The sequence below is a fragment of the Bubalus bubalis genome, chromosome 5 (genome assembly GCF_019923935.1).
Source record: "Bubalus bubalis isolate 160015118507 breed Murrah chromosome 5, NDDB_SH_1, whole genome shotgun sequence".
Taxonomy (NCBI): Eukaryota; Metazoa; Chordata; class Mammalia; order Artiodactyla; family Bovidae; genus Bubalus; species Bubalus bubalis.
Window position 1 is genome coordinate 28,841,070 of NC_059161.1, and position 26,458 is coordinate 28,867,527.

Below are 26,458 nucleotides of genomic sequence, written 5' to 3' on the forward strand. Positions count from 1 at the left end.
AATTTACCCAAGCATTTTTTCCTCTAAAAGAAATGTAAATTTATGTCTGTACAAAGATTTCTGACATCATCATCTTATTATTCTCAAACAAGATTACTGGAATTGTCTGTTTATCTGCATTTCATGGATGGGAAGGTGCATCTGCTGTGTCCAGGGACACGTATGGCTGTAACTCAGACGAGCGCGGCCGTATTGCCCACCAGAGGTTCCCAGATGCGGTGTCCTGCCAGCAGTGGGGTCCCTCTCCCACTCCCCCCAGCATAGAGTGTTGTCCACCACTGGATCAGTGATCTGCAGGGTGAAGTACAGTACCCGTGTCATTTTTGTTCACACTCTTATTCTGAGGGAACACCTGTACTTTGAGATATAAGGTGACAAGTGGGCTCTCTGCGGGGAAATCCATGGAATGAAGCAGACCTGAGGAGGGTGCACTTGCCGACTCCCTGTCTGTGCCCCCCACCTGCCGTGTCATCCTACCTGGACTGCACTCCTATCCCACCCCATTCCCCGCCCCCACCCATCCTACCCCTGACTCCTGCCCAAGTGCTCCTAACTCTGGGGGTTCACCTGTCTGATCTCACCAGTCCTCGGGGAATTTTCGTGTCCCCTGTTTGAGAACTGGCAGCTGATTTCATCGGTCAGTTCCCACCACAGCGGTTGATGGGGCTGCTTTTTTCACTCGGAGGTGGAAGGCTTCCAAGAGGAAAAAGTTCAGACAAAAGGACTGGATCATAATCTCATCATTTTATTGTGATACAATGCACATAACATAAAATCTGCCATCTTAACTACTTTTTTAAAGTGTACAGTTCAGTGGCATTAAATATGTTTGCATTGTTGTGCAACCCGTCACCCCCATGCATCGCCAGAACATGTTTCATCCTGCAGAACTGAAACCCGGTCCCTGTGAAACCACTCCCCATACCCCCGCCTCCCAGCGCCCAGCAGCCACCATTCTGCTTTCTGTCTCTATGGACTTGACCACTCTGGGTGCCTCACAGAAGTACAATCATATAGTATTTGTCTTTTCACTACTGGCTTATTTCACTGAGTGAAGGAGAGGGAAGCCTGGCATGCTGCCGTCCATGGGGCGGTAAAGAGATACAACTTAGCAGCTGAAAAACAACAACAGAGACCTCAAGGTTCATCCATGCTGTCGCGTGTATCCGAACTTCCTTCCTTTTTAAGGCTGAATAACATTTCATTGTATGGATTTGCCACGTTTTGTTCATTCATCTACCAGTGGACACTTGGGTTGTTTTTACCTTTTGGCTATTGCAAACAATGCTGTGAACTTGGGTGTATAAATATCGCTTCACGCCTCTGCTTTCAGTTCTTTGGGATATATACCCAAAAGTATATCATGTGCTGGATCACATGATAATTTTATTTTTAGTTGTTTGAGGAACTGCCATGCTGTTTTCCATAGCAGCTGCCCTAATTTACATCCTCACTGGCAGTGCACAGGGGTTTTACCTTCCCAACATCCTTACCAACCCTTGTTATTTCCTGTTGTTGTTGCTGATAGTAACCATTCTGATTGATGTGAGGTGAAAGAAAGATCATAATCTTTTGAATAGCATACAGAATACACAAGAGCTATAGCATATGTATATGGACTGTTTACCATCTCTCATGACTTTATGTATCGTCTATGTATGTTCTATATAGTTATAGAATTATATCCTCAAAACAAATCCTGTGCGGGTAAGAATTGCTCTTATCATTATTATCCTCAATTGAAGACGTGGAAGTGGAACTCAGAAAAGTTAAGGAACTTGCCCAAATCAGATAGCTAGCCAGGGGAGGTGGGGCTGAGTTTCAGACTGGGCTGACTCAAGCTTCTAAAAAAGAAGCTAAAAAGCTTTTTGCGTCTAAATTTAGCTTTGGGAACATATAATATCTAAATATTAGAAATTCCTTGTAGGTTAACTGAGATGACAAGGTAATTGGCTAAGCTAGGGAGATTGCACCCTGTGGAATCCAGGGTGGGGCTGTCAGTGAAACATGATAGGTGTAGTCTGCTGCTGCTGCTGCTGCTAAGTCGCTTCAGTCGTGTCCCACTCTGTGCGACCCCATAGACGGCAGCCCATTAGGCTCCACCGTCCTTGGTATAGTCTAGCGATCCTCATTCACGCCGCAGGCTGAGATGGCGCCATCTAGTGGGGGGTCTGGGTAAGGAGGAAATGTGTGTGCGTGCTCACTCTGTGTCCCACTTTTAGCGACCCCATGGACTGTAGCCCGCCAGGCTCCTCTGTCCATGGGATTTTTCAGGCAAGAATACTGGCGTGGGTTGCCATTTCCTGCTGCAGGGGATCTTCCTGACCCAGGGATCGAACCTGAGTCTCTTGTGTCTCCTGCATTGGCAGGTGGATTCTTTACTACTAGTTCCTTTCCAAGAGGCACATTGGAGCTGTTACGTGAAGGCACAGCAAGAACCCCATCTCTTCTTTCCAAACTAGCCAGAGTAAGTTCTCTGCTCCCACTTGGATAACCTAGGATAGCCTTCCTCTTTTAAGATCACTGATTACATCTACATGGTCCCTTTTGCCACATACCGGATTATATTTTCAGAGATCAGGGTGTGGGCATTTTTGAGTCAAAGCTGTGGTTTTTCCAGTAGTCATGTATGGATGTGAGCATTGGACCATAAAGAAGGCGAGCACCGAAGAACTGATGCTTTCGAACTGTGGATTGAGAAGACTCTTGAGAGTCCCTTGGACTGCAAGGAGATCAAAACAGTCAATCCAAAAGGAAATTAACCCTGAATATTCATTGGAAGGACTGATGCTGAAGCTGAAGCCCCAGTACTTTGTCCACCTGATTTGAAGAACTGACTCACTGGAAAAGACCCTGATGCTGGGAAAGACTGAAGGCAAAAGGAGAAGAGGGCAGCAGAGGAAGAGATGGTTACATAGCATCACTGACTCAATGGATATGGATTTGAGCAAACTCCGGGAGATAGTGGAGGACAGATGAGCCTGGTGTGCTGCAGTCCATGGAGTCACAAAGAGTCAGACACGACTTAGTGACTGAACAACATCTTTGAGAGACCATTCTGCCCACCACATTAATACTGCCTCCTGCCTGGACCATTGCTATGGGAAGAAGCAGTGGGTCAACAACAGGGGCCATGGAGAAACATGGCTGGATGAGCTGGAGGGTGATAATATGATTATCAAGAATGGAGGGGGCAGGATTGTTGAATGAACACCTCAGCATTCAGGAAGCTGCCGGGCAGGGTTGGAAATACACATCCAAGAGTCCAGGGGGTGGTGCAGCAGCCCCAGCCCACAGAAACAGACTGAGGAGGAAACAGATACAACCCTAGAACCCCGGGGATCATCTGAGGGGAGAGGAGCCTGGCGTGGAGACCTGGAAGCAGAGAGCTGAGGGAGCCAGGAAGCTGTTGCTGGGTCGGGGCGTTAATAACAGAGACAGCTGATGGTTACTGAGGGCTTGCTTCATGCCAGGCTCTGCTCTTTGCACTTTTGAGTATATTAACTCATTTCATCCTTAGGAGGTAAGGGCTGTAGTCTGCCCCAGTGAGGTCGCTGGGGCACCGATAGGCTGAGGATCCTGCCTGAGGTCACAGAGGGAGGCTGGGGCACTGGTACCAGCCTCTGTGGAGCCTTGCTCATCCCCAGGGCTCTCCCAGGGAGACCAGGAGGGAGGATCCAGCCGATGGGGAAGCAGAGAAGCTTCCTGTTTCATTCCACTCCCAGACTCGCGGCCCCACCAGCCCCTGGCCATTTCCTCATATCCTTATTCTTTTGAAAACCCTATTTTCCTACTATTTATGCACTCCCTCGCTTTCTGAGGCAGTGAGAGGCTGGGGCAAGGGGACAGACAGGACAACCAAGAACCTAAAAGTTAAATAGATAAAACACATACACACACACATTAATTTCAAAAATATTTTCCTACTACTTTGAACACTTCATCAAGCAGTGTCTTTTGTCAATTCTGTGAAGCCTAGCTTATGAAACTCACTTTTACAGCTCAAGGAGCAACAGCAGAGAAGCAAAGACCCATGCCGTGGGCTGCCCAGCTGGAGAGCAGCAGCGGTGGGGCTTGAACTCCAGGCTTTCCGACTCCAGAGCACATCCTCCTGCTCCCAATAGAGAACACTTTGCATTCGCTCTATGTTTTCTTCTAAAAACATATACATGCTTTTATATGTATTATGTCACCAATAACTTATAAGACTGTCCTAATGTTACCCTCATTTACAGATGAGGAAACTGAGGTATCACTTGCCCAAGGTCAGCCTGCTAGGAAATGGGAGAGCTGAACTTGAGCCCAGCTCTTAAAGCTGAATAATATTCCACTGCATGGATGGGTCACATTTTGCTTATCCAGTCACCAGTCAATGGGCACATGGGTTGCTTCCACCTTTTGGCAATTGTGAATAGTTAGTATTAGTCGCTCAGTTGTGTCCGACTCTTTGCGACCCCATGGACTATAACCTCTCTCCATGGAATTTTCCAGGTCAGAATACTGGAGTGGGTTGGCATTCACTTCTCCAGGGGATCTTCCCAACCCAGGGACTGAACCCGGGTCTCCCACATTGCAGGCAGATTCTTTACTGTCTGAGCCACCAGGGAAGCCCAACTGTGAATCATGCTGCCATAAACATGAGTGTACAGATATCTCTTCAAGTTCCTGATTTCAGTTCTTTTGGGTATATGCCCAGAAGTGGACTCGCTGGATCATATGATAATTTTATACTAAAATTTTTGATAAGCCACCATACTATTTTTCATATCAGCTGCACCATTTTACATTCTCAGCAGTGCCTAAGTGTTCCACTTCCTCCACATCCTTGCCAACACATGTCATTTTCCGTTGTTGGCTTGTTTTTGATAGTAGCCATCCAAGTGGTATGAGGTGGTATCTCATTGTGGTTTTGATTTGCATTACCGTAATGACTAGTAATGCTGCGCATCTTTTCTGTTTGTTGGCCATTTGTGTATCTTCTTTGGAGAAATGTCTATTCCAGTTCTTTGCCATATTCGATCAGGTTATTTGGGGTGTTTTGTTATTGAGTTATAGGAGTTCTCTATATATTCTTTTAAAACTATTTATGTATTTATTTGGCTGTGTCAGGCCTTAGTTGTAGCACGTGGGATCTTTTGTCGCAGCACACGAGCTCTTCAGAGTGGTGCCTGGCCTTCTCGCTGGTTGTGGTACTTGGGCTCAGTAGTTACAGCATGCAAGCTTAGTTACCCCATAGCACGTGGGATCTTAGTTCCCTGACCAGGGATCAAATCCATGTCCCCTGCATTGGAAAATAGATTCTTAACCACTGGACCACCAGGGAAGTCCCTGTATATTCTTGATGTGTGTGCGTGCTAAGTCTCTTCAGTTGAGTCCATCTCTTTGCAGCCCCATGGAGTGTAGCCCACCAGGCTCCTCTGTCCATGGGATTCTCCAGGCAAGAATACTGGAGTGGGTTGCCATGCCCTCCTCCAAGGGATCTTCCCGATCTAGGGATCGGCCCGTGTCTTTTACAGCTCCCGCATTGGCAAGCAGATTCTTTACCACTAACACCACCTGGGAAGCCTCATATTCTTGATATTAACCCTTTTTCAGTTACATGATTTGCGAGTATTTTCTCCTGTTCTGTAGAGGGCCTTTCACCCTGTTAATTGTGTCCTTTGATTCATAGAAGTTTTAAATTTTTATATAGTTGAATTTATCTATTTTATTTTTGTTGCCTATGCTTTTGGTACCATACCCAAAAAAGCATTACCAAATCCGATGTCATAAAGCTTTCCTCCTATGTTTTCCTCTAAAAGTTTTATAGTTTTAAGCTATGAGTCTTGAGTCTTTGAGCCAGGCTTCCCCAGTAAAAAATCCTCCTGCAGTGCAGGAGACTCAGAAGACATGGGTTCAATCCCTGAGTCAGGAAGATCCCCTGGAGGAGGAAATGGCAATTGACTCCAGTACTTCGGCCTGGAAAAATCCCATGGACAGAGGAGCCTGGTGAGCTAGAGTCCATGAGGTCACAGAGAGTCGGACAGGACTGAGCAAGCACAACAATAAGTCTTTGATCCTTTTTGAGTTACTTTTTGTATACAGTGTAAGGTAAGAGTCTAACGTAATTCTTTTGCAGTTTTTCCCAGCATCATTTGTTGAAAATAGTGTTCTTTCACTCACTGGATGATCTTAGTAGCCTCGTGGAAAATCATTTGACCATACATGCAAAGGTTTATTTCTGTGCTGTCTATCCTGTTCCATTGGTCTATATGCCTGACCTTATGTTAGTATCACACTGTTTTGATTAGTATAGCTTTGCACCTATCAAAAGTAAGTTTTTAAATCAATAAGTGTGAGACCTCCAACTTTTTCTTTTTCATGATGATGGCTATTCAGTTCCATTGAGATTCCATATGAATTTTAGGATGGATTTTTCTGTTTCTACAAAAATTGCTATTGGGATTTTGATAAAGATTGCATTGAATCTGTAGATCCTTCTGGGTAGTAATGGCATCTTAAACAATACAAGTCTTTCAATCCATGAATACAGGGTGTCTCTCCATTTATTTGTCTCTTCTTTAATCTCTGCCAGCAACACTTTCTAGTTTTCAATGTATACATCTTTTACCACCTTGGTTAAATTTATTCTAAAGTATTATTCTTTTTGATGCTATTTTAAATGAAATTATTTCCTCTTTTAATTTAACTTTTAAAAAAATGTTGGCTGCGCTGTGCAGCAGGTGGGATCTTAGTCCCTGACGTGATCAAACTTGCGCCCCCTGCAGTGGAATTGCAGCATCTTAACACTGGACCACCAGCAAAGTCTCTGAAATTATTTTTTTAACTTCCTTTTCAGATTGTTCATTGTGACTACATAGAAATAAAACCAGTGTTTGTGTGTTGATTTTGTATCCTACCACTTTGCTACTGAATTTCGTTTATTAGTTCTAACAAGGTTGTTTTTTCATGGACACTTTAGGATTTAGTACATATAAGATCATGTAGTTTCTGAACAGAGATCATTTTACTTCTTCCTTTCCAATTTGGATTCCTTTATTCCTTTCTCTTGCTTATTTGGTCTGGCTAAGCCTTCCAGCAATTTGTTGAATGGAAGTGGTAAAAGCAGGCATCTTGTTCTTGATTTTAGAAGAAAAGCTTACAGTCTATCACCTTTAAGTATGATGCCACCTGTGAACTTTTCATATTTGGCCTTTATTATGTTGAAGTAATCCCCTTCTATTTCCTTTTTGTTGAATGCTTTTATCAGGAAAGAGTGTTGCATTTTGTCACATGCTTTTTTACATCAATTGAGATGATCACTTTTTTTCCTTCTTTCTGTTAATGTGATATATTACATGGATTGATTTTCATATGTTGAACCATCACTTCTTCATTCCAGGAATCAATCCCATCTGGTCATAGTGTATGATCCTTTTAATGTACTGTTGGCTTCAGTTTGCTCATATTTTGTTGAGGACTTTGGTATCAGTGTTCATAAGAAATATTGGTCTGTAGTTTTCTTGTGGTATCTTTGTCTGGTTTTGGTATCAAGATAATGCCGTCCTCTTCACCTTTTGAGTCTCAGCTTCTTCATCTCTAAATTGGAGTTAGTAATAGCACTCTTGTATAGGGCTATCATGCAGATTAAATGAAAGAATGCACACAACATGCTTCAAAAGTGCCCAGTTCACAGGAAGTTCTCAAAATATGTTAGATGATGATGATGATAATAATAAATAATAGTGTATCTCATGGTAGGACAGCTCAACAAGATGGAGCTTATACAGTCAGTCTGCATCAGCAGCAGGACTTCTGTCCGATAGGAGCATTTAGCGATTTTCCAAGTAAAGGGAATAAGTGATATTATAGGGGAGAACTAGGAAGCTCTTTCCTTGCTTAACATGTGGTAGAGGCTCACGCAATTTTGTGAAGTCATTTAAAACTTCCTGCTTGCTTTGATTTCTTAATAATGGCTTGTCAGCTTTTGGGGAACTGAAAGTAGTGAAGCCTGGGAAGAGAAAAGCAAAATGTAACACACAGAATTTTTCTTACTCATGGGAAATACTAAAGGTCCATAGGACACAAAGATCAAGGGGGATGGTGATGACGATGATATGGGTGGTATTTTCCAAAGAAGTAATGTGTTTTCATGTTGTTTTAATGCCTTATTTTTTTCTAACAGTTTCAGGTTTACAGGAAATTGATCAGATAATACAGAGAGTCCCCATATATCCCACCACACCCAACACACACAGTGTCCCCTGTTATTCACATTCTGTATCAGTGCAGAACATTTGTTACAATTGACAAACCAATATTGATGTGTTATTGTTAACTAAGTCCACAGTTTACATTAAGACTCACTTTTTGTGTTGTACATTGTTTGGTTTTGACAAATGTGTGGTGACAAGTCTCCACCATTATAGTATTATACAGAATAATTTCACTGCCCTAAAATCCCCGATTCTCCTCAAGCCCCTGGGCCCCTGGCAAGCACTGATCTTTTTACTGTCCCTATAATTTTTACTTTCTCCAGAATTTCATACAATTGAAATCATACAGTATGTAACCTTCTCAGACTAGGTTTTTTTCTCTAAGCAATATGCATTTAATATTCCTTCATGTCTTTTTGTGATTTGATAACTCATTTATTTTTAATCACTAATATTTCATATTAGTATATGGTATAGATGTACCATAATTTGTGTATTCATTTACCTTTTAAAGGATATCTTGATTGCTTCCAGTTAATGGCAATTATGAATACAGATGCTATAAGCAATTAGAAATAAAGATGCTGAAAGCACGTATCCAAAATAAATGAGTCTTGGTGGATATAGAGAACAGACTCGCAGTTACCAAGGGAGGGGGTTGGAGGAGGGATGGAGTGGAAGGTTGGAGTTAACAGATGTAAGCTATTAAATATGGAATATATAAACAACAAGGTCCTACCATATAGCACAGGAAACCATATCTGACATCCTATAATAAACCATAATGGAAAAGAATATTTTAAAAGACTGTATATATGTATAACTGAATCACTTTGCTGTATAGCAGAAAGTAAATAACACTGTAAATCAATGTAAAATAAATAAATAAATGAGTCAATAAGAAAACAAACATCCCAACTTAAAACTAGGAAAAAGATCTGAAGAGACACCTCACCAAAGAAGATATGCATGGACTTCCCTGGTGATCTAGTGGCTAAGACTCTGGGCTCCCAATGTAGGGGGTCTGGGTTCAATCCTTGGTCAAGAAACTAGATCCCGCATGCTGCACTAAGACCGGGTACAGCCAAATAAATATTTTTTGAAAAAGATATACAGATGTAAAATAAGCATACGAAAAGATGTTAAATATCATATGTCATTAAGGAATTTCAAATAAACATGAAATATCTCTTCATTTATTTAAACTACTTTGATGTCTTTCATCAACATTTTACAGTTTTCTTTATATAGCTCTTTTTTTCATATAGCAAAGTATTTTATTTGAATAAATAAATTTATACTTAGTGAATAAAATTTATACTTAGGTTTACTCCTAAGCATTTATTTATTTTTTTGGGTGCTAATGTTAAGCTTTGGATCACAATAAACTGTGGAAAATTCTTCAAGAGATGGGAATACCAGACCACCTGACCTGCCTCTTGAGAAACCTATATGCAGGTCAGGAAGCAACAGTTAGAACTGGACATGGAACAACAGATTGGTTCCAAATAGGAAAAGGAGTTCGTCAAGGCTGTATATTGTCACCCTGCTTATTTAACTTCTATGCAGAGTACATCATGAGAAACGCTGGGCTGGAAGAAGCACAAGCTGGAATCAAGATTGCCGGGAGAAATATCAATAACCTCAGATATGCAGATGACACCACCCTTATGGCAGAAAGTGAAGAGGAACTAAAAAGCCTCTTGATGAAAGTGAAAGAGGAGAGTGAAAAAGTTGGCTTAAAGCTCAACATTCAGAAAACGAAGATCATTGCATCTGGTCCCATCACTTCCTGGAAAGTAGATGGGGAAACAGTGGAAACAGTGCCAGATTTTATTTTTGGGGGGCTCCAGAATCACTGCAGATGATGATTGCAGCCATGAAATTAAAAGATGCTTACTCCTTGGAAGGAAAGTTATGACCAACCTAGATAGCATATTCAAAAGCAGAGACGTTACTTTGCCAACAAAGGTCCATCTAGTCAAGGCTATGGTTTTTCCAGTGGTCATGTATGGATGTGAGAGTTGGACTGTGAAGAAGGCTGAGTGCCGAAGAATTGGTGCTTTTGAACTGTGGTGTTGGAGAAGACTCTTGAGAGTCCCTTGGACTGTATGGAGATCCAACCAGTCCATCCTAAAGGAGATCAGTCCTGGGTGTTCATTGGAAGGACTGATGCTCAGGCTGAAACTCCAGTACTTTGGCCACCTCTTGTGAAGCGTTGACTTATTAGAAAAGACTCTGATGCTGGGATGGATTGGGGGCAGGAGGAGAAGGGGACGACAGAGGATGAGATGGCTGGATGGCATCACCGACTCGATGGACATGAGTTTGAGTGAACTCCAGGAGTTGGTGATGGACAGGGAGGCATGGTGTGCTGCGGTTCATGGGGTCGCAAAGAGTCGGACACGACTAAGCGACTGAACTGAATGTTAAGCAGTATTGTGTTTTTAATTTCAAATTCCAGTTGTTCACTGTTGGCTTATAAGATAGCAATTGACTTTTGCATATTAATCTTGTATCCTGAAACCTTGCTATAATTGCTTATTAGTTCCAGGAGGGCTTTTTGTCATTTCTTTGGGATTTTCTGCATACACAATCATGCAGTCTACAAAATGGGCAAAAGATCTGAACAGACACCTCACCAAAGAAGATTTTTTTTCCTTCCCAATCTATAATGTTTTATTCTCTTTTCTTGTCTTATTGCATTAGCTATGACATAAAAGACAATGTTGAAAATGAGTGGTGAAAGGGGACATCTTTGCCTTATTCCTGATTTTAATTGGAAAGTTTTTAGTTTCTCACCATTAAGTATGGTGTTAGCTTTTAGGGTTTTTATTGATGTACTTTATCAGGTTGAGGATGTTCCCCTTCATTCCTAATTTGCCAAGAGTTGTGGTGGTTTGTTGGTTTATCATGGGTACTGTGCTTAGTCGCTCAGTCGTGTCCAGCTCTTTGCAACGCATGGCCTGTAGCCATCCAGGCTTCTCTGCCCATGGGGATTCTCCAGGCAAGAATACTGGAGTGAGCTGCCATGCCCTCCTTCAGGGGATCTTCCCAACCCAGGGATCAAACCCAGGTCTCCCGTGTTGTAGGCAGATTCTTTACCATCTGAGCCATGAGGGAACCCCCAGGTTTATTATGAATGGGTATTAAATTTTGTCAAATGCTCTTTTTTCAATCTACTGATAAGGCAATGTGATTTCTCTTCTTTACATTATTGATGTGATAGATTACATTGATTTCCAAATCTTTGCATACCTGGAATAAATCCCACTTGATTGTGGTATATAATTCTTTTTATATGTTATTGGATTCAATTTGCTAATATTTTGTTGAGGATTTTTCATCTTTCTGGAAAGGAAGGACTGGTCTGCAGTTTTCCTGTCTTGTAATATCTTTATCTGATTTTGGTATTAGAGTGAGGTTGGCCTCACAGAATGCATTAAGGAGTATTCACTCTTCTATTTTCCAAAAGTGATTATAGAGAACTGATACAATTCTTCATTTCAGTTCAGTCACTCAGTCGTGTCTGACTCTTTGCGACCCCATGGACTGCCACATGACAGGCTTCCTTGTCCTTCACCAACTCCCAGAGCTTGCTCAAACTCATGTCCATCCAGTTGGTGATGCCATCCAAACATCTCATCCTCTGTTGAACCCTTCTCCTCCTGCCCTCAATCTTTCCCAGCATCAGGATCTTTTCCATTGAGTCAGTTCTTCACATCAGGTAGCCAAAGTATTGGAGTTTCAGCTTTAGCATCATCCCTTCTAAAGAACACCCAGGACTGATCTCCTTTAGAATGAACTGGTTGGATCTCCTTGCAGTCCAAGGGACTCTCAAGAGTCTTCTCCAACACCACAGTTCAAAAACATCAATTCTTCGGCGCTCAGCTTTCTTTATGGTCCAACTCTCACAATCATACATGGCTACTGGAAGAACCATACCTTTAACTAGACGGACCTTTGTTGGCAAAGTAATGTCTCTGCTTTTTAATATGCTGTCTAGGTTGGTCACAGCTTTCTTCCAAGGAGAAAGTGTCTTAATTTCATGGCTGCAGTCACCATCTGCAGTGATTTTGGAGCCCAAGAAAATAAAGTCTGACACTGTTTCCATTGTTTTCCCATCTATTTGCCACGAAGTGATGGGGCCGGATGCCATGATCTTAGTTTTCTGAATGTTGAGTTTTAAGCCAACTCCTTCACTCTCCTCTTTCACTTTCATCAAGAGGCTCTTTAGTTCTTCACTTTCTGCCATAACGGTGGTGTCATCTGCATATCTGAGGTTACTGATATTTCTCCTGGCAATCTTGATTCCAGCTTGAGCTTCATCCAGCCTGGCATTTCACATGATGTACTCTGCATATAAGTTAAATAAGCAGGGTGACAATATACAGCCTTGACATATGCCTTTCCCAATTTGGAACCAGTCTGTTGTTCCATGTCCAGTTCTAACTGTTGCTTCTTGACCTTCATACAGATTTCTCAGGAGGCAGGTCAGGTGGTCTGGTATTCCCATCTCTTGAAGAATTTCCCACAGTTTGTCGTGATCCACACAATCAAAAGCTTTGGCATAGTCAATAAAGCAGAAATAGATGTTTTTGTGGAACTCTTGCTTTTTTGATGATCCAACAGATGTTGGCATATTGATATCTGATTCCTCTACCTTTTCTAAATCCAGCTTGAACATCTGGAAGTTCATGGTTCAAGTACTGTTGAAGCCTGGCTTGGAGAATCTTGAGCATTACTTTGCTAGTATGTGAGATGAGTGCAAATGTGCTGTAGTTTGAACATTCTTTGGCATTGCCCTTCCTTGGGATTGGAATGAAAACTGACCTTTTCCAGTCCTGGGCCACTGCCGAGTTTTCCAAATTTGCTGGCATGTTGAGTGCAGCACTTTCACAGCATCATCTTTTAGGATTTGAAATAGCTCCACTGGAATTCCATCACCTCCACTAGCTTTGTTCATAGTGATGCTTCCTAAGGCCAACTTGACTTCACATTCCAGGATATCTGGCTCTAGTCCAGTGATCACACCATTATGGTTATCTGGGTCATGAAGATCTTTTTCATATAGTTGTTCTGTGTATTTTTGCCACCTCTTCTTAATATCTTCTGCTTCTGTTAGGCCCATACCATTTCTACCCTTTATTGTGCCCATCTTTTCATGAAATGTTCACTTAGTATCTCTAATTTTCTTGAAGAGATTTCTAGTCTTTCCCATTTTATTGTTTTCATCTATTTCTTTGCATTGATCACTGGGGAAGGCTTTCTTATCTCTCTGTGCCATTCTTTGTAATTCTGCATTCAAATGGGTATATCTTTCCTTTTTTCATTTGCCTTTTGCTTCTCTTCTTTTCTCAGCTACTTGTAAGGCCTCCTCAGACAACCATTTTGCCTTTCTGCATTTCTTTTTCTTGGGGATGGTCTTGATCCCTGCCTCCTGTACAATGTCACGAACCTCCATCCATAGTTCTTAGGCACTCTGTCTATCAGATCCAATCCCTTGAATCTATTTGTCACTTCCACTATATAATCATAAGGAATTTGATTTAGGTCATACCTGGATGGTCTAGTGATTTTCCCTACTTTCTTCAATTTAAGTCTGAATTTGGCAATAAGGAGTTCATGATCTTTCCTGAATATTTGGTAAAATTTACCAGTGAACCCACCCAGGTCTGGTACTTGCCATTTTGAAAGGTTATTCATTACTGATTCAAATTCTTTAATAGATATGAGTCTATTCAGGGTATTTATTTCTGTTTGTGTGAGTTTTGGCAGATTGTTTCTTTCAAGGAATTGATCCACTTCATTAACTTATAAAATGTGTGGACATAGAATTATTCATGCATTGCTTGCATGCTCAGTCATGTCTGACTCTTTGCAACCCTATGGACTGTAGTCTACCAGACTCCTCTGTCCATGGGATTTTTCCAGGCAAGAATACTAAAGTGGTTTCCATTTCCTACTCCGGGGATCTTCCTAACCCAGAGATGGAACTCGTATCTCTTGCATCTCCTGCATTGGCAGGTGGATTCTTTACCACTGTACCACGTGGGAAGCCCCTCAGAATTCATAATATTCCTTTTTTATCCCTTCACTGTCCATGGGATCATGGCCTCTCTTTCATTTCTGATTTTAGTAATTTTTATCTTCTCTCTTTTTTCCTTGATTATCCTGGTAGAGGTTTGTCCATTTTTTTAATTTTTTTTTTTTTAAAGAAAGCTCTTGATTTTCCCGTCCTGTATTGTTATTTAATTCATTGCTTTTTTTTCTTCTGCTTGTGGTAGGCTTGTATTGGTCTTCTTTCTCTAGTTTTATAAGGTGGAAGCTTATATTACTGATTTTAGATCTTTCTTCTTTTCTAATATATGCGTGCAATGCCATAAATTTCCCTCCAAGAGTTGCTTTCACTGTATCTTGCAAATATTCATAGGTTGTATTTTCATTTTCATTTAACTCAAGATAATTTGTTTTATTTCTTATGAGACTTCCTCTTTGACCCATCTGTTGTTTAGAAATGTGTTGTCTAATCTCCAAATATTTGGGGATTTTCCATCTATCTTTCTGGTATTGGTTTCTAGTTTAATTCCAATGTGGTCTGAAAACAGTTCAGTTCAGTTCAGTTGCTCAGTCGTGTCCGACTCTTTGCGACCCCATGAACTGCAGCACACCAGGCCTCCCTGTCCATCACCAACTCCCAGAGTCCACCCAAACCCATGTCCATTGAGCTGGTGAGGCCATCCAACCATCTCATCCTCCGTCGTCCCCTTCTCCTCCTGCCCTCAATCTTTCCCAGCATCAGGGTCTTTTCAAATGAGTCAGCTCTTCCCATCAGGTGGCCAAAGTATTGGAGTTTCAGTTTCAACATCAGTCCTTCCAATGAACACCCAGGACTGATCTCCTTTAGGATGGACTGGTTGGATCTCCATACAGTCCAAGGGACTCTCAAGAGTCTTCTCCAACACCACAATTCAAAAGCATCAATTCTTCGGCGCTCAGCTTTCTTTATAGTCCAACTCTCACATCCATACATGACCACTGGAAAAACCATAGCCTTGACTAGACGGACCTTTGTTGGCAAAGTAATGTCTCTGCTTTTTAATATGCTATCTAGGTTGGTCGCAAAGAGTCAGACATGACTGAGTGACTGAACTGAACCGAACTAGGTTGGTCATAACTTTCCTTCCAAGGAGTAAGCATCTTTTAATTTCATGGCTGCAGTTACCATCTGCAGTGATTTTGGAGCCCAGAAAAATAAAGTTAGCCACTGTTTCCACTGTTTTCCCATCTGTTTGCCATGAAGTGATGGGACTGGATGCCATGATCTTAGTTTTCTGAATGTTGAGCTTTAAGCCAACTTTTTCACTCTCCTCTTTCACTTTCATCAAGAGGCTCTTTAGTTCTTCTTCACTTTCTGCCATAAGGGTGGTGTCATCTGCATATCTGAGGTTATTGATATTTCTCCTGGCAATCTTGATTCCAGCTTGTGGTTCTTCCAGCCCAGCGTTTCTCATGATGTACTCTGCATAGAAGTTAAGTAAGCAGGGTGACAGTATACAGCTTTGACGTACTGCTTTCCTGATTTGGAACCAGTCTGTTGTCCGTGTCCAGTTCTAACTGTTGCTTCCTGACCTGCATATAGGTTTCTTAAGAGGCAGGTCAGGTGATCTGGTATGCACATACTTTGCATAATTTCTATTCTCTTTACATTTGTTGATGTTTTGTGGCCCAGAATGTGGTCTATTTGGTGAGTGTTCCACATGAGCTTGAGAAGGATGTGTGATTGGTTGTTGGATGAAGTTGTGTGGCTGTCTGTTAGATCCAGATGATTGATAGTGCTGTTCAGTTCAACTTTATTCTTACTAATTCTCTGCGGGCTGGGTCTGCCCATTACTGATAGAGGGATGCTGCGGTCTCTAGCTGTCATGATGGATTTGTCTGTTTCTTCCTGCAGTTCTATCAGTTTTTGTCTCCCATATTTTGATGCTCTATTGTTGGGCACATGTAATAAAGGACTGTTACTTAATCTTAGAGAATCAATCCCATTATCATAAGATAACACCTCTCTTTATCCGTGATAACCTTCCTTGCTTTAGTTGGTTCTATCTGAAATTAATGTAGCTACTCCTGCTATCTTCTTGTGATTCAGTATTTAAAAGTGAAAGTGATTGGTAGGAATTTGCAAAGTGGGTAAGGGCACAGCCATTTGAATCAGGCAAACCTGGGTACAAAGCCAGGTGAGTCGAGCTGGGTGACTGTGGGCACACTTCATCATTCTGTGCCTCAGTTTCCTCATCTAAAAAGTCAGGAACTGTCAGACCTACTGCATAGCGCAGGGAACTATATTCAGTATCTTGTACTAACCTGTAATGGAAAAGAATATGAAAAAGGATATATATTATATGTGTGCGCGCGTGTGTGTGTGTGTGTGTAATATAATCACTTAGCTATACACCAGAAACTAACACAACAGTGTAAATCAACTATCTGTGCTGTGCTCAGTCGCTCAGTCGTGTCCAACTCTTTGTGACCCCATGGACCGTAACCCACCAGGCCCCTCTGTCCATGCGGATTCTCCAGGCAAGAATACTGGAGTGGATTGCCATACCCTCCTCCAGGGGATCTTCTCAACCCAGGGATTGAACCCATGTCTCCCGCATTGCAGCTGTACTCTTTACCATCTAAGCCACCAGGGAAATGTTTAAATGAGGCAGTGCCCCTTTGGATTATTGTGAAGATGTGGGATGTATATATAATATAAGTGGGATGTTAGTATAGATTTCTAAGTCCAAGTACTCTGTATGAAAGTTGAGTGAGGCACTCTGAGAAGAATTAACAGAAAATAATTGTGAAGTCTCAGGCTGGAGTGAATGGCTCATAGGCAGTGTGCTGAAAAGACAGAAAACTTCACATATGCCCTGCAGCCCATAGTCCAGGGCACCCAGGCGGGTGGAATGTGATATTTCTTCCTTGGTGCTGAGTTTTGCTCACTCTTAATTGAAATTGCATAGGAGCCCTCTGCCCCCACAGCCAGTTCATTGTCTGAAATCCCTTTCTTTGGGGGGCAGTGTGGTCACACCAGGGCCCCTACTGAAAACCAGATCATCTTTGGTTAGATAAATTCTGATTAGCTTTTAAGAAGCACTAGAAATAATTAATCACATGGGAAAACCAAAGCTTTTAAAAAGTAGTTATAAAACCTGTTGTGGGATTTTCCTGGTGGTCCCATGGTTAAGATTCTGATCCTCCAATGCAGGGGGCGCAGGTTCAATCCCTGGTGGGGGAACTAGATCCCATATGCCATGCCAAAAATAAATAAATTAGTAGGATATAAATTAACAAAAAAGAAAAAGATGAGAAAATAAAATTTAATGAATATAAAGATTGTAAACATAGGAAAAAGCCTGGAAGGATGTGAATTGCTGTGTTCAGACAGTGCCTGCCTCTGGGGAACAAGAGTCTAAGTGATTTTAATGTCTTCTTTATGTTTTTCTCTAGCTCTCATTTTCTGCATTGTTAAGAAAAACGTGTTATTCTAAAAATGAATAGAACAAATGAAAACAATAATCATTATAAGACCTCCCCTTCACTTTAACACTTGCAGTAAATAGTTGAGTCACTTGCCAACTGACCTTTCTGGTTTGTGTTGGGCCATTTCTGCTGTCATGCCATTTGGGACAACCCAAAGTATACTCATGTGGGATCATAGAAATACAGACTGGCCAATTCCTGACCAGTTCCCCCAAGTTCCCTCTTGCCTCTCTGTGGTGCCTGACTCCCCTGTCCAACAACTTGGGCAGCTGTTCTGGGTCTGGTGTCAGACAAAGCCCATGGCCCTCTGTTCACTTGCTGTGTGGCCTTAGGCGAGTCACGTAACCTCTCTGAACTTCAGCATCCTCCTTAAAAGGAGGACTGCAGTGACCGTCCAGTCAGATGAAGCCATTAGCGCATTGAGACACCCAGTGTCGGTAGCACTAGTAAGTATTACGCCCCACCACATTATTCCCGCTTTTCTGGCTCTGACTGTCCCCCCTCCTCCGTTTCAGTCTGCAGACATCGACAACCATCACGCGCTCATCGAATATAATGAGGCTGAGGGCAGCTTTGTTCTCCAGGACTTCAATTCCCGCAGCGGCACATTTGTCAATGAGTGCCACATTCAGAACGTGGCTGTGAAGCTCTTACCGGGAGACCTCTTGAGGTTCGGGACTGGAGGGCTGACCTACGAACTGGTCATCGAAAACCCAGCCTCGGTAAGTCCAGGCCCCTGCGGGGTGGGGGTTGGGTGGCAGAGGTACCTTCTGTGCAGCCTGGGGCTCAGATGCGGCCAAAGGTGGAGCTTGTCCAGAGCGCATCACTTTGCCCTCAGCTACACACACCCTGGCAGCCACAGGACCCAATTCTGTGAAGGTCAGACCTATCCGGTGGGTCCCAGGGAGGAGCGAATCCTGGCGCCCTCTACTGGGAATTTCTCAGAATTACAGGCAGGAGTCGCCTAGCAACCAGCCCGTAACTAGTGCATTTTCCTGAAAAGTGAAGCTTGCAAGCAGAGATGGAAAGCAGGTGTGTGCTTTTGAAGATGCAGAGATGGATGCTTCATTTTTAGGCAGATCAGCGCTCTACAACTTCCTAGCTTTGAGACCTCGGCCAGGGTTCTTTGCATGCTTGGGTCTGGGTGTTATCAACGGTGCAGGGCATTGAGAGAGTATAGAAAGGGTCAACAGCCTTGTTAGGAAGGCCAGAGGTCCCCAAGCAGCAGGAGGAAATAATCTGCAAATGGTAGACGTTTTTTTCCCTTCTCTTTACAAAATTAAAACTCAGCATTCAAAAAACTAAGATCATGGCATCCAGTCCCATCACGTCCTGGCAGATAGTTGGGGAAACAATGGAAACAGTGACAAACTTTATTTTCTTGGGCTCCAAAATCACTGTAGATGGAGACTGCACCCATGAAATTAAAAGACACTTGCTCCTTGGGGGAAAAGCTATGACAAACCTAGACAGCATATTGAAAAGCAGAGACATTACTTTGCCAACAAAGGTCCCTCTAGTCAAAGCTATGGTTTTTCCAGTAGTCATGTATGGATGTGAGAGTTGGATGATAAAGAAGGCTGAGTACCGAAGAATTGATGCTTTTGAACTGTGGTGTTGGAGAAGACTCTTGAGAGGCCCTTGGACTGCAAGGAGATCAAACCAGTCAATCCTAAAGGAAATCAAGCCTGAATATTCATTGGAAGGACTGATGCTGAAGCTGAAACTGCAATATTTTGGCCACCTGATGTGAAGAACTGACTCATTAGAAAAGACCCTGATGCTGGGAAAGATTGAAGGCAGGAGGAGAAGGGGACGACAGAGGATAAAGATGGTTGGATGGCATAACCAACTCAATGAAAATGAGTTTGAGCAAGCTCCCAGAGATGGTGAAGGACAGGGAAACCTGGCGTGCTGCCGTCCATGGGATCACAGAGTCAGACACAACTGAGCGACTGAACACCAGTACAAAATTAAAGGAGGTTTCTTCTAATCCTGTGTTTCATGGTGACACCTGGTTCTGCCTGAACTTAACTTTTCTCAAACCTTGAACTAACCAATGTGTTTTTCTTACGGAAATGTTTTTCTTAAGCTATGTTAATGAAACTATGTATTTGCTTTGGAATCTGCCTTTCTTCAAGATTTATGTCAATGGTTTGATGCCCAGAGATGACTCCCCTTGTTCCAATGCTGTCTCAAAATGCATGTTGTAGGAGAGGGGCCTGGTGCAGCTCTCTCAGTCTCGAGGTGTTTCTTTTATCTGATTAGCAGTTTGCTAACAGGTATAAAATGCCTTGCCAACAACTAGCAAGGGGGCACTCTTTCTGTCCCCTTCTGATGTCTGTTTCAGAAGCTTTCTCTATCCCTTTTATATTTTTGTTTGTTTAATTTATTTTAATTGGAGGCTGATTACTTAACAATATTGTGGTGGGTTTTAGCCATACATTGATGTGAATTAGCCACGGGTGTACATGTACTTTGCTACACAAAAGCTCCGAGTGATCAAGTCTTGTCTCTGGTCCCAGATTGAATTTCTTTCCTCTGGAAACAGCGAATCCCAGTGTAACTCACCACTCACGACCATAACCTTTCAGTATCTATGTGTAAAAAGTCAAAATCAGTGTCTGGTGGAAATAGACACTCCACACCTGGTAACTGTCCTCACATCTTGGATCAGAAATGTTCCTGGATCAGGACCTAAAGTATGGCCCCGGGTTAATCAGAACGTAACTGAAAACTTGCCCATCAAAGCTCAGTAGGTAGACAGGATGGAGGGTGGTTAGCAACACGGGCCTGGGTCAGAACCCCAGCTCTGCCACTGGCCCACTCAGTGTGCTCTTGCACAGGCCACTGGACTCCTCAGAACCTCCATTTCCTCACCTACAAATGGGGCCAATGGCAGTAATGTCTTTGCAGGCTTGTCTCAAGGACTGAAAGAGATGGTTATAACTGCAAAAACACCAGCCCAGTGCCCGGTCCTTGGGAGCACACAGTAAACGCCTGTCGTGCATGTCCCAGAGAGACCGTGTGTTCATCTCACCCCCGCCACCAAGAGTGCTGCATGGACTGAGACCCCCCTAGGTGTAAAATCCTTTCTGGGATGAGACTAGATATAAATAAACAATGGCACCCCACTCCAGTACTCTTGCCTGGAGAATCCCATGGACGCAGGAGCCTGGTAGGGTGCAGTCCGTGGGGTCGCTAAGAGTTGGACACGACTGAGCGACTTCACTTTCACTTTTCACTTTAATGCATTGGAGAAGAAAATGGCAACCCACTCCAGTATTCTTGCCTGGAGAATCCCAGGGATGGCAGAGCCTGGTGGGCTGCCGTCTATGGGGTCGCACAGAGTCAGACACGACTGAAGCAACTCAGCAGCAGCAGCAGCAGAGACTCTGGACAGACTCCTAGGGTGTGGGTCCCATAGGCAGCCCTAAATACTCACTCTGAGATCAGCAGCGTCCCTCAGGCTTCGGGGGCAGTGACGCCACATCCATCATGTTCGCTTTGCAGATCTGGGGCAGTTTTCTTCCACCGCTGCTCAGTCTCCTTTTCCTCCTTGGACCAGCATTAAAGGTGCTCTCTGGTGAGATACACTGGGGTCCTCTGGCCGCCCTGAGGAGGGGCTCCTGACCCTGATGTGTTGATCCAATCAAGAATCCTCTACACGGGCTCTGGGGATCCCCTCATCAGAACCATGTAGGGAGCAGACCCACAGTGCAGATCTGAGGCTCAGCCCAGGCCTGAGGACTCATACTTAGGGTTCCCAGATAAAATACAGGATGCCCAGTTAAAAAACAGGTGTTTTTTTTATACATGTGTGTCCCAGATATTGCAAGGAACCACTTATGCTAAAAGAAGTTATCTGGTGTTAGTCTGAAACTCAGATTTGACTGGCACCCCACATTTTATTTATGTATTTATTCATTTATGCAAAATCTGGCAACCATACACATCCTCCCTGGGAGTGGGGCCTGGAAATATGTATTCACTCAAGCTCACCCCCAACAGTAGGGAAACCCAAATTTAGAATCATTTGTATGGAACACTTATAGAGTTGTTTAGGAATCAAAGAAAAAGGGATTCCAGACCCCCAAGTCTGAAAATCCAAGTTTGTGAAGTTTGAGTCAGTATTTCCCTAACATGTTTAATTACAAGAAATTTTCAGGCATGCTCAGTAAAATTACAGGTTCCCAGGCACCCTCCCTGGGAAATTCTGACTTTCTGGCTTGCCTTTAGTGGGAGGAAGTGGGAGAGAGGGAGAAGGAGGCAGCAAATGATATCTGCATTTTTTTTTCTTTTTTTCCACACCAAGATATTTATTGAAATATCATTTATAGGGGCATAAAATTTGAAGTCTAAATCTTCATCAAAAGGGGGCATTGTTTAATAAATCATAAGGAGTTCGTTTATATAGGGAATACTGTGCTGCCTTTTAAAAACACTGCTTTATTGAGATATAATTAACATACACATTTAAATCTGTACCTGGATGGGCTTTGACATATGTGTACACCTATGAAACATCACCACAATCAAGACAGTGAACAAATCCTTCATCCCCCAGGGTTTCCTCTGGATCACAGCATGTGTGTGTTTGTTTGCTTGCTTTTAATAGCTTTGTGCGCGCATGCTCAATCTCTGTGTTATCTGACGCTTTGCAACCCCATGGACTGTAGCCGGCCCGGCTCCTCTGTCCATGGGATTCTCCAGGCAAGAATATTGGAGTGGGCTGCCATTTCCTCCTCTAGCTTACCAGCGTCCAATGTCATTGAAGTACAATTTACATAACATCAACTTCACGCATTTTAAGTGTCCAGTTCAATTTTAGTACATTTACATGTATAGCCATCACCACAACCTGCTTTCAGAACATTTTCATCCTTTTCTATCACCCCAAATGTCGGGAAACCTCGGAGGCACTTCATTTTTCAGTTTGCCTTTTAACTTTCAAAATTGTGGTGAAATATGACATTACCGTGTTCACCTTTTTGAAGAGTGCAGTCCAGTAGCATTGAATATATTCACACTGTTGTGAGCCACCACCACCATCCGACTCCAGAACTCTTCATCTTCCCAAGCTGAAACTCTCCACCCATCAAATAAACACTCCCTCTTCCTCCCTCCCATCTCACCGGTCTTTCTGTGTCTATGAATATGACTATTCTAGGTACCTCCTATACATAGAATCTTGCTTGATTTCTCCTCTTGTGACCATCTTATTTCACTTAATGTGAAGTCCTCAAGGTTCATTCTGGCTGAATAATGTTTCATGGTGTGTATTCACCACATTTTGTTTGTTCTTTTGTCCATCCATGGCCATTTGCTTCCACCTTTTGGCCATTTCAAGTAAGAGTGTTATGAACACGGGTGTACAGATATGGAAGGGGGACTTTATTTTACAAGGTGCTTGTTATATAAGCATGGGAAACAGTGATAACAATCTCTGACCTTGAGTAGATGAGAAGGAAGAAGATGCTTTGTAAGAAGAGAAACCAGTACGGCAGGAGGAGGAATCGCTGACGTGGACAGCACTGTGCTGAGCAGTTCACCTGCTTTCCCTCATTTCATGCTCACAGCAACCCATGACTTGGGTTCTCCCATGATCCCCATTTTACAGACAAGGAATCCAAAACTCAGACAGGTTAAGTAATTTCCCTAGGGTCATACAGCTAGTCCGCACAAATGAAACTCTATCCCCGCTTGCAAATAAAGGGAGGGAGAAAACCATTTAGTCTGTTGCTGGCTGGAGCAGTAGCCTTAATTGGTTTTCACAAAGAGCAAAGCATACTTTCACGGTCACTCAAATATACACGAACTTTTTCTGTTCTCATTTCTACACTCGCTTGTGCCCTGCTTCGTTCCTCCAGTGACTGCCTGCACAGGTGTTTCCCTGACTGTGCCCAGGTGACCTTGCAGGACTCTCCCCCCATCTCATCTTCTCAAAAACGCTTTCTGCTGGTGAGTCCCCAGGTTGAGAAACTTGCGTCCTCTAAGCTGTTATTCATGGAGGGGTCCTTCGCAAGGCCTACCTGAGGGCAGCCTATGGACTGATAAACATTTCCCTATGAATTCCACTTGCTGATAACTCAGAGTGTGAACTGTTTAAAAGAAGAGAAAGAAAGATGGGGAAAAGGGAAAGGTATTGAAGAGCATCTCTCATCAAATATTTTGAGATACAGAACTTTCCTCATGGTCCAGTGGTTAAGAATCTGCCTGCCAGTGCAGGGGACATGGGTTTGATCCCTGGTCCGGGAAGATTCCACATGCTGAGTGGCAGCTAAGCTTGCGTGCCACAACTGTTGAGCCCACAAGCCACAGTTGCTGAAGCCTGGGAGCACTAGAGACCATGCTCTTCAGCAAGAGAAGCCACTGCAATGAGAAGCCCCACACACCGCAGCTAGAGAAAGCCCATGCACAGCAATGAAGACCCACCCAGCACAGCCAAATATAAAGAAAATTTTGAAAATATTTTAAGGTCTAGTTTTTCTAAGAAATCCTTTGAAGTCATCATGCTTCCTGGATGTTCTTGTTTCCCACTGATTGGCAGGTCCCAGGTGAGGTTGCTGTGTCTACTCCCAGGGTAGAGTTTCCCAGGAGGACCGCCCTGATATCACCCAGGTTAAGTGTGATAGGAACTGTTCTTTTCCTGACAAAGAGTTCCCAAGTGAGAACATTTATTTCAGGCTCTGTGGTGACCGTAACCAAGAGAGAGAAATGTGGCAGCATTTCTTTGGGGAGGGGGGCGGGTTGGGTTAGGAGTCCAGATGTGTTTGCAGCTGTCACGTGGTTAGGGCACATGCCCGAGGCCAGGCTGACTCCAGAGCAGTCCCAGCCCTGCTCTTGTACTGGCGTTTATACTGGACACACCCAGGTCATTTCTCTCAAAGCCTCGGTCCTCATTTCTGTAATATAGTTCCTACCACACGGAACAACTGTGGTATTAAGTGGGCAATGTATGTAAATTGTTGAGTCCAGCGTCTGGCACCTGATAAACACATGAAAATCCTCAGTTTTATTTATTTATTGGCTGCACTGCACGGCAGGTATGTAAGATCGTATTATTAATAATAGTTCCCTGACCAGGGATCAAGCTTGCATCCCCTGCATTAGAAGCATGGAGTCTTAACCACTGGACTGCCAGGTAAGTCCCCACCCTCAACTTTAGTTAGAATCAAGCGAACCAGCATGTAGCAGCCAAGATGCTTCCTTTCTTAGTGTTCCTTTGGAAAGGAAACCTCCCAAGCCCTCCCCCGAATAGCAGACAGATACATTTACAGATAAATTATCCATAGAATAACATAGAAGATGGAAAAATACAAAGAAAATCTCATTTGACAAAGTACATCAGCAGCCAGCATATGCCTAGGAACATGCTCTGTAAATCACGGCTTTTTCATGAAAGTGTTACTCCACAGTCACCATTCACAGTATAGTCCATGTAGACGGCGTCGCCTGGGGTTGTGCAGGACATAACCTGCAAGGCCGTTTGCAATGCCCTGAAGCAACCGTTTTAATATACAGTTTAATATATCCTATTAATATACAGTCTCAATACCAGGTGTGGGAAATTGAAGTCACAAAGTCAGGTGTGCCTGCCATACCATGCGTTTTGTTGGTAGCTGCCTTTCTTTGTGCTTCCTGAACTCTGGGAAAGGAGGTACAGAAACAAGCTGTTCTAGTCACAGTGACCGTGTTCTCATAAAGTAGCTGAGTAAGGAAACCCTCATCACCCAAATGTATAAATCGTGTCTTTCTCTGTTCTGAAGTATGGCAAAACTGATGGAAATAGCGAGAATGAAAAAGGAAGCAAGGTGCCCCAAATAATGTGTCAAATTGTTCCATGAAGGTGTTGTTGGCTCGTTGGCAGGAGCTCCCACCCCTATCATTGCCCGTGACTGGCCTTCCCTTTAGCCTGTTCTGCCCTGTCCCCAGTCCAACTAGACTCTCCCATGTGGCTCCTGGATACTGTCTTCTGTCCTTGCAATGTCATGACGTCATGTCTAGCGGGAAGAGCGCCCTCTGTCGGCCATTATTCCTCGCTGCTTTCATAGGGAAGCTCTGCAGAATAAAATCAAAAGCAAAGGCTTTGGGGTTTGATGGACCCAAGTTCAAATGCTAACTGCAACTGTACCTCTCTGAGCTTCTATTTTTAATTTCTGCCAAGGAGCTTCTCATTAATCACAGCTCCCCTTTCACCCTTAAGTTTTTTCATAGAGGTCCCTGGGACCACCCCTATCATTGTATAAACTGAGGCCTGGGAGAGTTTCAGTGACTTCCCCAAGGTTAGGTATCAGTCATAGACATCTAGAGCCAGGATTAAAAGCTACCTCTCCGGAGTCCCTCGGAGGCTTTTTCTAATAGCATGAAGCATCACGGTGCCATGTGAGCCCAGGCAGCTCCTCCACTGCCCGCTGGTTAAGGGAGGTCTCACAATTCCCAGTTCAACCTGCAATTTCACATGCCTGACAAGGAATGATCCATCATGTGGGTAAAAGCGAAAGCCACTGGTAATAGAAGAAAATGCATTTTCAGTTACTGGCTTCCTTGTTTGGCTTCACTAATTTTTCACCAGGGTTATGGAGCTATTGCTGCTACATCCTGCCTATGTGCTCAGTCATGTCTGGCTCTTTTGCGACCCCATGGACTGTAGCCAGCCAGGCTCCTCTGTCCATGGGATTTTTCAGGCAAGAATACTGGAGCGGGTTGCCATTTCCTCCTCCAGGGGATCT

The 26,458-nt window shown here is 43.2% G+C and overlaps 1 protein-coding gene across 2 annotated transcripts in view; it reads left to right on the forward strand.

The window, feature by feature from the left end:
• FHAD1 (forkhead associated phosphopeptide binding domain 1) overlaps positions 1–26,458 on the forward strand; it is a 165,286-nt gene that overhangs the window by 14,612 nt on the left and 124,216 nt on the right. For both annotated transcript variants that reach the window (XM_045165685.1, XM_045165684.1), the window contains one exon: positions 18,242–18,448. In XM_045165685.1, coding sequence (XP_045021620.1) covers positions 18,242–18,448 — 207 coding nt within the window. The remainder of the gene's footprint in view (positions 1–18,241; positions 18,449–26,458) is intronic.